The sequence below is a fragment of the Carassius gibelio genome, chromosome B18 (genome assembly GCF_023724105.1).
Source record: "Carassius gibelio isolate Cgi1373 ecotype wild population from Czech Republic chromosome B18, carGib1.2-hapl.c, whole genome shotgun sequence".
NCBI lineage: Eukaryota > Metazoa > Chordata > Actinopteri > Cypriniformes > Cyprinidae > Carassius > Carassius gibelio.
Genome location: NC_068413.1, coordinates 16,211,954 through 16,225,748, shown reverse-complemented (window position 1 = coordinate 16,225,748; position 13,795 = coordinate 16,211,954). Strand labels below are relative to the sequence as shown.

At 38.8% G+C, this 13,795-nt stretch overlaps 1 protein-coding gene across 1 annotated transcript in view; it reads right to left on the bottom strand.

The window, feature by feature from the left end:
• LOC127977855 (tetraspanin-4-like) overlaps window positions 1-13,795 on the bottom strand; it is a 46,902-nt gene that overhangs the window by 13,648 nt on the left and 19,459 nt on the right. The window contains exon 2 of the mRNA XM_052583028.1: window positions 9,756-9,947. Coding sequence (XP_052438988.1) covers window positions 9,756-9,947 — 192 coding nt within the window. The remainder of the gene's footprint in view (window positions 1-9,755; window positions 9,948-13,795) is intronic.

Sequence of the window (13,795 nt, the reverse complement as noted above, 5' to 3'; positions counted from 1 at the left end):
AGAGCTCAAATCAAAGCAGTCTGGATATCCGGTTCGCAAACGAATCATTCAGTTCACCAAATCTAACTGAATTGTTTTAAACGATTCGCATCTCTAATACGCATTAATCCACAAATGACTTAAGCTGTAAACTTGTTTAATGTGGCTGACACTCCCTGTGAGTTCAAACAAACCAATATCCCGGACTAATTCATTTACTCAAACTCAGTGTACTTGACTGAACTGCTGTCACATGACCCTCTGATGTCACATGGACTACTTTGATGATGTGTTTCTTACCTTTCTGGACATGGACAGTAGACCGTACACACAGCTTCAATGGAGGGACTGAGAGCTCTCGGACTAAATCTAAAATATCTTAAACTGTGTTCTGAAGATAAAAGCAGGTCTTACATGTTTGGAACAGCATAAGGGTGAGTTATTAATGACATCATTTTCATTTTTGGATGAACTTACCCTTTAATGAGTTATGAATGAGTCGTTGATTTATTCACTTAACGGATTCAAAACAAATAAAAATAATAATAATAAAAAAAAAGATTCATTTAGAAACAAAATGCTTCACTGGGCACGTCCTCATCCCCATCCTGAGCAGTCTGACTGACCCTTCTGTGCGACATGAATACAGGCTAAGGTGATAAATTACTGGTTTGATGGTCCCTGTTCAGGCACCAATCAGTACCGTCCTCCGCTTTTTGAAAGGCACAGCTACTGATCATTTTTAAGGGAGGGGCCCACCAACCACATTTAATAAAAGCACCTAAAATGCTGTTCACTCAAATGTCAACCAAGATAAGAAATAAAGTTTGTACCAACACAGATAGAAGAGTAATACCAAGTTATTATTGAATATTGGAGAATAGGCAAAAACAACAGACAAGGAAAAATAAAGCAAACTAAATCAGCATACTCATTTCAAGAAGAATGGAAAGTGCCATCAACAAAACCCGTAAACATAAAGACAAACATCATAGTAAACCAAAGTGAATTTTTGGTATGAAAAACCTTATACGACCATTGTCCATTTAGAATCTCAACTGTCCGTTGCAGACTGTCTGTTAAACCCAATGTACAGGACATAGAAGCTGATGATGCTGACAATGTCTTTTTCAATGAGCAATAAACAAAAATCCAACCTGATCCCAATCTACCAGTTGGGAAAACTGAGGCTTTAGTCGTGGGGAATGAATATTCCTGGTATATCCACTATAGGTTTCTATGAAGTCGTGTCACAGTGGAAATGCTCCTCACATCCCCATTGTACATCTTAGTAGTGATTCTACCAATAATAAATAGTCCTTATGATTGAGCTTGAAACACATTTCTCAATCTGGACTCTACTGCCTGGAATACTTGAGGAGAAAACCATGCTTCCACTTCACCAAACAGATCTCTCCTTTCTCTATTACCTCACTGGGATTTAATCTACTGTAGATGAGAAGATCCATTTAGGGTCCCTAGAGGACAGGAGTGTACCACACCCTACTTAAACCATAGTAACAGAACTATGGACTGTTACAACACTTACCCTGCTCGGGGAGTAGGGAGCAATGAACACTGTGTAGGGAGCCTGAACACCGTTTATACACTGAGCTCACTTCTCATGAGCTGTTTTTATCTGAATCAGGTGTTAACACAGAGAGAGACATGCAAAATATGCAGAGCTGGGGGCACAAGGACTGGAATTGAGAACCTCTGGATTAATCCCTATGCACAAACAGATTGTATTAGACAAAACATCATGAACTCTACAGGGAGCATTGAATGAGCGAGTGATTTAGGACGCAGCACATGTGATTCACCAGCACTGACTGTTTAAATGATTAATTGCTTGTCAAGCTAACCTTAATTCCTCATGTCACTGATCTTGTGCCTCTGAAACTCCCTAGAGCACTCAAACTATATCAAACTGTGAACTGAGAAGATCATAATCATAGACCCATAACAGTTCTCACACTTCCAGTCGCTTTAGAAATCATGGTAGAATCTGGACAATCACCTTGATCAAAAACCATCAGAAATAAGATTTCAGAGTGAGCTCAGGTTTAACAAGTAATGCTGTTGTGTGTGTGTGTGTGTGTGTGTGTGCACTTTGCATGGGTTAAATGCAGAGCATGAATTCTGAGAATGAGTCACCATACTTGGTCACCATAAAAAATCTCTTTTACATATTTATATGTTTATCTGCACACCATATTTTGCTAGAAAAAAAACAAATTCTAGGCCATTATTTTGGATAATATATAGCAGCTTCTACTTAAACATTTATGTAAAGGTCTACAAAAACATCCAAGGGCCACTTTTATCAGCTTTTATCACTTTTTAAAGCTGAGAAGAAGACAAATTTCAGTGGAAAAGTCCAAAATGTATTTTATGGTATGTCATCTTGAACTCTTCCTGGTCTCATCTATGGGGAATAAAGATGGTGTTTTGTGTGGTGTTATCATCACAGTGCTGAACACACACAAGAGAGCACAGGCCTTATGACATCAGCATCCATCATCACCCATGTGGAATATTTAATCATAAATCATCTTCAGGCTAAGATAATCTTGAAGGTGAACAGCATTATATATTCATAGATTGCTCTGACATTTGCTGCTCCGTTCCAGCAATGAACCAAAAACACAGAGCCAAGGAACAGACAATGTGACTAAATCAACATCAGCAATTAAGGCTAAACATTATAATCATAGTGTATTGAAATAGGTATTTAGTGTAAGGATAGATTTAAAAACATTTGCATACATATTACCAAGCAAAACCAGGGGCCTGTACCATGAAGCTGGATTAGGTGGATAGTCAGCTATGTTTCAGCTTAGTTTCCGCCAACCCTGGGTTTTAGGTACTATGACAGTAGCTCGGCTTTAATCGGTGTTCGTTGCCATGGTATCTTACGCTGCACGGCTAACCTGCTCCAGGGCAGGTTATGTTCTGGATTCAAGATCTCAAACTGAAGGTGAACCAATCAGATGTGAGAGAAGTGACACATGTCTGACACAAAGTCACTCCAGTTTATCTTGCTCCAAATTAAAGGTCACTTTTGCTTAAAAAAAAAAAAAAAAAAAAAATAGAAGTCTGGCTTTAATGATAATAACTGAGTCATTTTATGATTTATATAATTATTGTGATTCATATTATTATTTATCTCTTACACACAAGCAATTTTAGTTTAACAGTTATTATAAATTCTTTTAAATAAATATTCAGTGTTGGGCAGTAGCGTCGCTACAATCAGCGAAGCTACTAGTTTAACTACATTTCTCAGTAGCTTGGTCGTAGCTTCGCTGCTTTCTGAATCAAATAGCTTTCCAGTAACGAAGCTCTTATTTTACCAAGTAGTGCGGTAGCTTCCACACAAGCTACATTTTCGCAAGCATTTCTGAAGCTCAAACTCAAATCGGGAAATACCATAGACAGTAAAAGAAATGGACACAGCGACCCCATTGGAACTCAATTGAGACAAGTGAAGCCCATTTTAAGCGTTTTTTTAGCACTTCCGTTTCTGACGCGCAGACTCAAACGAAGCTTGATGACGTCAGCAACCTGTCTGACAGATGTAAATCTTCTAGTAGCTGTGCGTGCAAACTGCCATCGTTAATCTTGCAGAGACGGCGAGCTTGAGCGGGGAGTTCTTTGGCGTGAGTGAGCAGGAGTAAGTATTCTGATTAATTATTTTGTATAGTATTTTAAAATGTAACGCCAGTACGCCATATTAAGTTAATTGCCTGCGAGCTTCTCCTCCTGTCTGTACGGTAATGCGACAGAGAGCCGAGTGGTTATGACGCAATCGTTAGCCTATTTATTACAAAAACTGTTTATACGGGGCCATAATGTAACATAGAAGGTAATGGAGCCCTTTATACATTGTCGTGTATCTTCAGAAATAAATAATGGACAAACGGAGTCTTTAAACGCCTCAAATGTTAAGTTATTCGCTGTCAAAGTGACGCCAAAATGAATGGGAGTCAATGGGAATGCTAACGCAAGTGAAGTTCTGCTAAAGGATGGCAGCCCCCACCCGACTTCAACTTCCGGTCGAGTTCCTTGCCCCCTGGGAAATACAACTGCTAAGATCGCTGATCCTGGATCAGTAGTGACGCGACGGCGCTACTTCATCTTTTTCGTGTTTACGGTGGATAGCAACCAACCATCTTTATGATGCATTACCGCCACCTTCTGCTCCGGATGGTAACACTCCTTGGCCAGTCACGCAAAAAATTATTTGATGTAATGATGGCATAGGATGAGAACAGTTATTCCCGAGGAATGAGTCGCTGTGGCAGTACCTCGACAAGTACATGACACTGAGCGAGATAACAGAGAGAAAATATGTTTTCTTAGGGCTGGGCGATATACGATATTATCATGTGCATCTAATCAGTAAAGCTGCTTCCGTGATCACTGCTAAAATCGCCATCACCTGCTTATAATTGTAATGGCATTTAATAGACAGAGCCATACATAGATAGCTGACAAGTTACGCAATATTGCGTTCATTGTCACAGATGCCTTTGATAATGAACACGATATTGCGTAGCTTGTCAGCGATCTACGGCTCTGTCTATTAAATGCCATTCCAATTATAAGCAGGTGATGGCGATTTTAGCAGTGATCACGGAAGCAGCTTTACTGATTAGATGCGCATGATCATATCGTTAGATATATCGCCCAGCCCTATTTCAGATGCTGCTTGTAAAAATTATCAGGGTCCAGCCTGGCCATTTTTTTTGTAGGCTACTGTTTGGAGGTCTTGCACTTTGTTCTGCAAAGGCCTACAGTATATTAAGCATGCCCATGCAACAGGTGCATACACTTACTTGTGCGCACATTGTTAATTACTTGTATTTTGATTGTTTTTGTTGCCAAATTGATAAGGAACACAAAAAACTATTAAACTAAACAATTATACATGCCTATCTGTTTGACTGACAGTTTTGAGCACTGAGATAACATTGTCTTGTAATAAAACGTGTTCAACATAAAAAATTAATTTTAAAAGTAGCTTAGATGTAGCAAGCTACTGTTGATGTAGCCTAGCTTGCTACATTTCCCAGGGGGTAGCTTCAGTGTAGTGAAGCTTCATTTACTGTAGAGTAACTGGTAGCTTAGCTCACTACATTTTCCAAGTAGCTTACCCAACACTGTAAATATTAATGTATACAGATCATGTAATATAAATAAGCTGTAGTATCAAAAGATTTAACTATTTTAAAAATTACAAATCTGAACTTACATGTTCAAGTCTCTATCACTATATATTTTCAAATGTATAAACTAAGTTAACAAGTTCCACTTGTGACTACACTGATGGAGCAAGATAATTTATTTTATTAGTCCTCCTTCATTTTTCATATGACATTTAAATTTGTCATATTCTTCAATCTCTTAACCTTTAGCAAAACCTTTAAACTTAAGTTTTAAATCTCGCTGGGTCTCTCGCAAGAAGTAAATCAAACTTGCTTTGTATTGCAAGGCTTGTGATTGGCGGTTCGCCAGTGATGTCACACATTCATTGTCTAAGACTTGATGGTTGCTCTGTCAATTCTTCGTCATCAGTTAGGAACCTAGGTGTGCTACTTGATCGCAATCTTTCCTTAGAAAGCCACGTTTCTAGCATTTGTAAAACTGCATTTTTCCATCTCAAAAATATATCTAAATTACGGCCTATGCTCTCAATGTCAAATGCAGAAATGTTAATCCATGCATTTATGACTTCAAGGTTAGACTATTGTAATGCTTTATTGGGTGGTTGTTCTGCACGCTTGGTAAACAAACTACAGCTAGTCCAAAATGCAGCAGCAAGAGCTCTTACTAGAACCAGGAAGTATGACCATATTAGCCCGGTCCTGTCCACACTGCACTGGCTCCCTATCAAACATCGTATAGATTTTAAAATATTGCTTATTACTTATAAAGCCCTGAATGGTTTAGCACCTCAGTATTTGAATGAGCTCCTTTTACATTATACTCCTCTACGTCCGCTACGTTCTCAAAACTCAGGCAATTTGATAATACCTAGAATATCAAAATCAACTGCGGGCGGCAGATCCTTTTCCTATTTGGCGCCTAAACTCTGGAATAACCTACCTAACATTGTTCGGGAGGCAGACACACTCTTGCAGTTTAAATCTAGATTAAAGACCCATCTCTTTAACCTGGCATACACATAACATACTAATATGCTTTTAATATCCAAATCCGTTAAAGGATTTTTAGGCTGCATTAATTAGGTAAACTGGAACCGGAACACTTCACATAACACCGTACTTTCTACATCATTAGAAGAATGGCATCTACGCTAATATTTGTCTGTTTCTCTCTTGTTCCGAGGTCACCGTGGCCACCAGATCCAGTCTGTGTCCAGATCAGAGGGTCACTGCAGTCACCCGGATCCAGTACGTATCCAGACCTGATGGTGGATCAGCACCTAGAAAGGACCTCTACTGCCCTGAAAGACAGCGGAGACCAGGACAACTAGAGCCCCAGATACAGATCCCCTGTAAAGACCTTGTCTCAGAGGAGCACCAGGACAAGACCACAGGAAACAGATGATTCTTCTGCACAATCTGACTTTGCTGCAGCCTGGAATTGAACTACTGGTTTCGTCTGGTCAGAGGAGAACTGACCCCAACTGAGCCTGGTTTCTCCCAAGGTTTTTTTCTCCATTCTGTCACCGATGGAGTTTCGGTTCCTTGCCGCTGTCGCCTCTGGCTTGCTTAGTTGGGGTCACTTCATCTACAGCGATATCGTTGACTTGATTGCAAATTAAAACAGACACTATTTCAACTGAACAGAGATGACATCACTGAATTCAATGATGAACTGCCTTTAACTATCATTTTGCATTATTGACACACTGTTTTCCAAATGAATGTTGTTCAGTGCTTTGGCGCAATGTATTTTGTTTAAAGCACTATATAAATAAAGGTGATTGATTGATTGATTCATGTGCACGCGCTCCACAAACTCAGGATCAAAGCCTGAATTGACAAAGAAAGTTGATGAACAGCATCATGGTACTAACAAAGCCGGATTGGAGAGGTTTGGTTTTGTCAACTCAAAACTAATCCTATAACTCTGAATTTGTTCAGCTACCATCATGGTACAGGCCCCAGGTGTGCTGCAGACATGCATGTTTAGATGTGCAATGCTCCCTTCTCTTAAAGATAACAACAACTTTTATGCACGTTTTTCTTTCTAAAACTATTAAAATGTTTTTTTAAAAACCTTGTAAGCTCCTCTCTGTGTGGTGTAAACCAAGTCCAAAATGTTATTACCTCTTGTTGGAAAGTTAATGTGTTGGTGTATTTTTGGAAACACACTCTTAAGGTCAGCATGGTTGAAATCCCCAGCTATGATGAGAAAGCATCGGGGTGTGCTGTCTGCTGCTCACTGATGTGCTGGTACAGTTCATTGCGTCGTTCCTGTTGCTGTTATTCGGGGGAATGTAACCTGAATGAGCGGTTTAGCATTATATTCCCTCGGCAGATAGAACGGCTGGCACTTCATAATCATAAACTCCACCAGGGGTGAGCAGTGTTTGCTGATCACAACAGTATCGTGGCACCACGCGTCTCTGATGTAAACACAAAGCCTGCCGCCGCAGGTTTTTCCTCCCGCTCGATAGCTCTGTCTGCTCGATAGCACGTCAGCTGGTCGAGCTGAATAGCGCCGTCTGGAACGCTGTTGCTGAGCCGAGTTGCCAGTGACGCTGTTGCTGAGTTGAACGTAGTAATCGAGTGTAGTACAGTTTTTTTTTCAACGAGCGTACGTTAGCCAGTATGATGGTGGGGGTAGATGGCTTGTGTGGGTTATCAGTTAGCCTAGCCCAGATACCTCCGCGGTTACCCCTCATTCTGACAGGACAGAGAGAAGCCGCTGCATGTGGACACGCCGACATCTTGGTTTAATATGGTTTAATATCAAACCATCATTCATAAAATATAATTATTGTGGATAAATATTGTGGAACATATCTCTGCTAATGTCTTTTTTTCCACATTCCTTTGGTGCTTTCAAGTTCTCCTGAGAAGTTGGGAATCATGACTACGGCTTCAGGGAATATCAGCACTCACAGTGCTTCTCGTTCAATCAGATCCAAGAACCAGAACCAACCATTATGGTTTACTTAAGGCCTTTTAATTATGTTATGACTTCTGTTGTTGTTTTATGACATTTCCATGTTGACCAGGGGCCTGTACCATGATGGTAGCTGAACAAATTCAGGATTAGTGTTACAGGATTAGTTTTGAGTTGACAAAACTAAACCTCTCCAATCTGGCTTTGTTAGTACCATGTTGCTGTTCATCAACTTCTTTGTCAACTGAGGCTTTGATCCTGAGTTTGTGGAGCGCGTGCACATGAATGTGTGACATCACTGGCAAACAGCCAATCACGAGCCTTGCAACACAAAGCAAGTTTGATTTACTTCTCGCGAGAGACCCAGCAAGATTCAAAACTAAAGGTTAAAGGTTATGCTAAAGATTAAGAGATTGATGAATATGACAAATTTAACATCATATGAAAAATTAAGGAAGACAAATTAAATAAATTATCTTGCTCTATCAGTTCAGTGACAAGTCAAACTTGTTAAATTTGTTTACACGTTTGAAAATATATAGTGATAGACTCGAACATGTAAGGTCAGATTTTTTTTTTTTAAAATAGTGCAATCTTTTGATAATACAGCTTATTTATATTACATGATCTGTATATATTTATATTTATTTAAAATAAATGATTTATAATTTGATAAATAACTGTTAAACTAAAATTGCTTGTGTGTAAAAGATAAATAATAATAATATGAATCACAATTATTAATTATATAAATCATAAAATGACTCAGTAATTATCATTAAAGCCAGATTTCTGGTTGTTTTTTTTTTGTTTGTTTTTTTTTTCTTTTTTTTTTTTAGCATTAGTGACCTTTAATCTGGAGCAAGATAAACTGGGGGAGTGATTTGTGTCAGACATGTGTCACTTCTCTCGCATCTGATTGGTCCAACTTCAGTTTGAGATCTTTAACCCAGGACATAATCTGCCCCGGAGCAGGTCAGCCGTGGAGTAAAAGTTACTATGGCAATGAATGCTGCTAAAAGCCAAGCCGCTTACGTGGTACCTAAAACCCAGGATTGGTGCAAACTAACCTGAAATTTAACTGGCTAGCCAGCTAATCCAGCTTCATGGTACAGGCCCCTGTACTGTTGCCCCAGTGTAACAGCGAATGGTGACGTATTCAGTACAGTCATGTTTGATTGATCTAAATACTATAGCTTATAATACTGTGCTGTCATGTAAGCTGGTAGAAATCATACCTCTCAATTTTTCTTGTTAATCCTTATTAACATCAAGACATTATAGCAATTAGCTTTTGTAAATAATCTTGCTGTCCTGTCAGCTCACAGCAGAAATGCTGGGTTGAATCCTCACAGACGTGTTCATGTTTACCTGTTCCTGATGCTAATAAACTTTACCCACAGGTGCTAATACGAATTCCTCCTAGTGCCTCTATCACAGGAGCCATCAAACTGTGATCAACGTCAATATTGCCACTCAATTGCTACATCTTATTATCTGAACAATGAGCAGAAAGTAAAATTGTGGTTCAAATGAATAACATCAAACACATCACCTTAAGATGAAACAGTATTTCTTATGCTTCTGATTTGTATATGTACTGTACTGACTCAAACAGGGTGTTTAGTTTGCTCCTTCCTCTTTAAGCATGCTAGTATGTTTGATTTACTTACGCTCAGGAGTAATGGCCGGTTCTCTTTGACCGCACCCACACAGCCCAGGCAGCCAATCACCATGATGATGCTTCCCACAGCGATGAGCAGATTGGCGGCGGAGAGCGATGGTAGAGACGAGGAGAGCGTGGCGAAGTTTCCCTGCGTGATGGAAAGCCAAACTCCCACTCCCAGAATCCCACAGCCGCCCAGCTGAGAGAGAGAACAACACACTCAAAACTATACAATAACAGGCTTGTACACACTTATTATTCAACAGAGTTGTGCTTGTATGTATAAAACATTGCTCTGGCTCATTAAAACGCAGTCTGTCAGTACGATGGATGTAAAGTGCAGCAGAACACCATGGTGACTCAATATCTGTTGTCTTTTTTTAAATATTTTTTGAAAAGGGTCTGTTTCAGTCCTTTAAGATGCCAGATTGACCCGTACTCAAGCATGTGCCCTTAATTCACAAAATAATAATAATAATAATAATAATAATAATAATAATAACAATTAAATCCAGTTCTTCTCATATATCCTTCAAATGAGTTCATATTGAAATTTAACTCTAAACTGCTTCATCCACCAGATCAGCTTTGTGTGCATGCATGTGTGTGTGTGTGTGTGTGTTTGTATTAAATTAAAAAGTTGACTGTTAGGCAGACAGTTCCCTTTGACTGTAATGAATTCTGATTTGCTAGATATTTGTGACCTATCACGGAAAGTAGGGAGGGACACAAGTCGGTTCTGGGGCATTTTGAGTTATTCACAGATTCTGAAAGTGTAGTCTCCAAGCTTTCCAACGATGTGTAACACATGGAAATCTGATCATATTTGGGGAAGTTGTGGCCATTTGAATGTAGTTACTCAAAAAAGCTCAAAAAGCAGAAAATAGCCTCTAAAGATTGTTTAGTTCTCACCTGTTCTCACTGCTGGGAGTGACAATAGGGCTCATTTACATCTAATTACATCTCATTTACATAAGCCATACCCCCTGTAAAGCTCCCCCCTTTAAAGCTGCATGTTTGCATAGTAAAGACAGACACAATGGGAAAAATTTGACCGCATACTATTAATAATAATGGATAATGTGCATTGTAAATGTCAGTAATTTATCTTTTTTGACTTTTATAAAAATGATTTAGAGACTGAAATATGTGAGTTTTATCTTTTTATAAAACCTGTTTTGTCAAAACTCTATTTGAACTTGTGCATTGTAAATAACGTTGCAAGACACTCCTTTAAAATCTGGCCATCATTTTAAATGTTATTATTTTAATGTTTAGGTAAACAAAAAGTACATATTGATGCTACTTTTATTTGTTATTTGCTGGTTTTCTACATAAAACTTGGTGAATTGATTTCATTGTGTAGAATTAGGACTTTTTGAACAGGATTCTGTGATAACCGTGATCATTTTGGTCACTATAATCATGAAATGAAATTTTCATGCCATTTCATCTCTAGTTATGATCAACTATGATAAACTAAAATTCAAGGACTTAATATGGGGACACATTTCGAGTGAGAGCAAGGTTACATCGTGTTACCTTGTAAAATGCACTGTTACAGTTTCCATGTGTCAAAGACAACTATGCAAAAAGCTTTTATTTTATTTTTTTGCATTTATTTTTGGCCATATGACAGAGGTCTGATATTCTATTCTTCATATTTCTGTTTTGCATAAAACTGAAGAATATTCGGTACATCCTATACTGTATTCTAAAATGATCTGATATTAACTTTTGCATGGATTTTATTCAAAAGACCTTAGGCTCATGTAACCAGTCATTTCACAGTGTGTCTGTGAAATGCTGAAGGACCATAGTAGTTTTGTGCACGCGTGAACACCATGGCAACGTACAACAAAAAATTACCTCACGCGGGAAACACTTAACGTAACGTGTAAATGCAAGTAACTAACGTAAGGTCTAAACATGGACTAAACATGAGATAATGTGTATGTGTTCATAGAATGAACACAAAATGACAAACTTTGATGTTTATGGAAACTTGCAGATCTCGTTGCCTTCAATGAAATAAGTAACCATCTCCAAAGTTTGCACTGTGCGTCTGTTTGCCTAAAAATGTCCAATAATTTGCATGTCCTGCATGTCTCTTTTTCCGCAGCTAAAGAATCCAGCCGTATGTTGTACATAATGTCTGGAGAAAGCTTCTGGCTACCTTTCTCCTCGTGTAGCATTTACAGTCAAAATCACGGATTTTCCCCATTTATCTGTCTTTATCCCCATCAAATGTTGCTATCGATATAGCCTCTGATATCTTACGGTCCAACTCGTCTGACACCGGTCCAATACATTCGTATACAGCCGGCCAGAGCGCTGCATAGTAAGTAGCCACGCTTCCCTCGGAGGCCGGGGGCAATAACAAAAGAAACAAAAGCCGGCTTATCCAGTATGGAAATACACACATGCCCCTCCTGCGTGCTAGAATCTCCTAAAAACTAGCCGATTTCAACCTCAAAATGTACGCTTTTAAATATACAAATACTGCTATCTCAAACACGGAGAGGCTTCTTCGTGATCTCAACTAACAGATTCTGCAAAAAAACGAAAATCACCAATTTTGAAAAAAAAAAAAAATGCTTCTTTCTCATTTTGCTCGTAAGTTGTACTGTCGACTTGTCACTAGTTTCCATGACGGGTGACATTTTTAAATTACAACTGAAACTTGAAGCGAACAATTATGCTAAAATCCTTATATTCACCAGCAGAGTAATGAGGAAATAACCTTCTTTAACTGATCACCGTCAGTCATCATTTGATGCCGAGCCCAAATGAAGAGGCAGGAATAAGATGATCAACTGTGCTGTAACCTCAATACTGTTGGCTCTGCTATTAATTTCTTAAGCTGCTTTATTGTAAGAACTTAATATATGTAAATGTTAATGTGAGGTTCATGCAATAAATGTCCTTCACATATAATGGCCAAATCTGCTGCTGTGTCAACTAGTCAGAGTGTTTGGATGGAAATTACTCTAATGACTCCAAACCTGTGTCTGTCTTTTCATTAATGTTAAAAGGTATATGTGTGTGGTGCTGGTAAATCACGCTCTGATCACTTCACAGTTTCTGAACTCAGATAATCACACTCTTTATCCTGGCTATAAATCTATCCTCAGCCCTTTGTGTATCCAAAACCAACCCGGAGCAAAGCCCATCTCACAAGAATTCTCAAGATGACAAAATGTGTACACAATTAGCACACTGTATTAAATGCTTCATTTATGGAACAATGTACATAGTAGTTTAAGGCACATAACGCTGAAGTATAGACTTTTAAATATCTCAATATGAGAATGACAAGTTGTCGTCATAGCACAAAGCCCCTCCCTCGATATCACGGTCACCGCCATGTTGGAATCAGAATCAGAATGAGCTTTATTGCCAGGTATGTTTACACACATACGAGGAATTTGTTTTCGTGACAGAAGCTCAGCAGTACAACAGAATGACAGCGACAGCGAAGGATACCGGCGGCGAAACAGGATTGTTTACATGTGTTGTTAAGGGGAGGTTCTCGCAATTCTGCACTGTTTTACCATGCCTGGAAGTTACTGCTGCGTTAAAAACTGCTCCAGTACCTCACACGATACAGGTGGAAACATAGGAACAATGGAATACAGTTTTTTTAGGTTACACCAAGCGCAAAACAGCGGTATTTGGAGAAGCTCTCAAGCGGCACAGAGACCTGGACCATTTACCTCCATGCACACATATGGACATTGGGAATTATATTGTTTTCGGTTAAGTTACTACACAATGCAGGAGTTTAAAAGTCACAAGTCTTTGGAAAGTTACGAGGCTTTCTGCTGTGGCTGGGTCCATCTACAGAATGTGATGAAAACAGTGTTGTACTGGCCAAAGTAAGTTTATTCACATGCGTTTTAGTGTATTGTAATTACATTGCATTTAGAATGCACTTCTTGACCAAAATGACAAAGTAATTAACTGCGACTGAACACTAGATTGTAACGAGATTGTAACGAACGTTTCCAACATGTTTTGATTTAGGCTAAAGCTGTGTATGTTTAG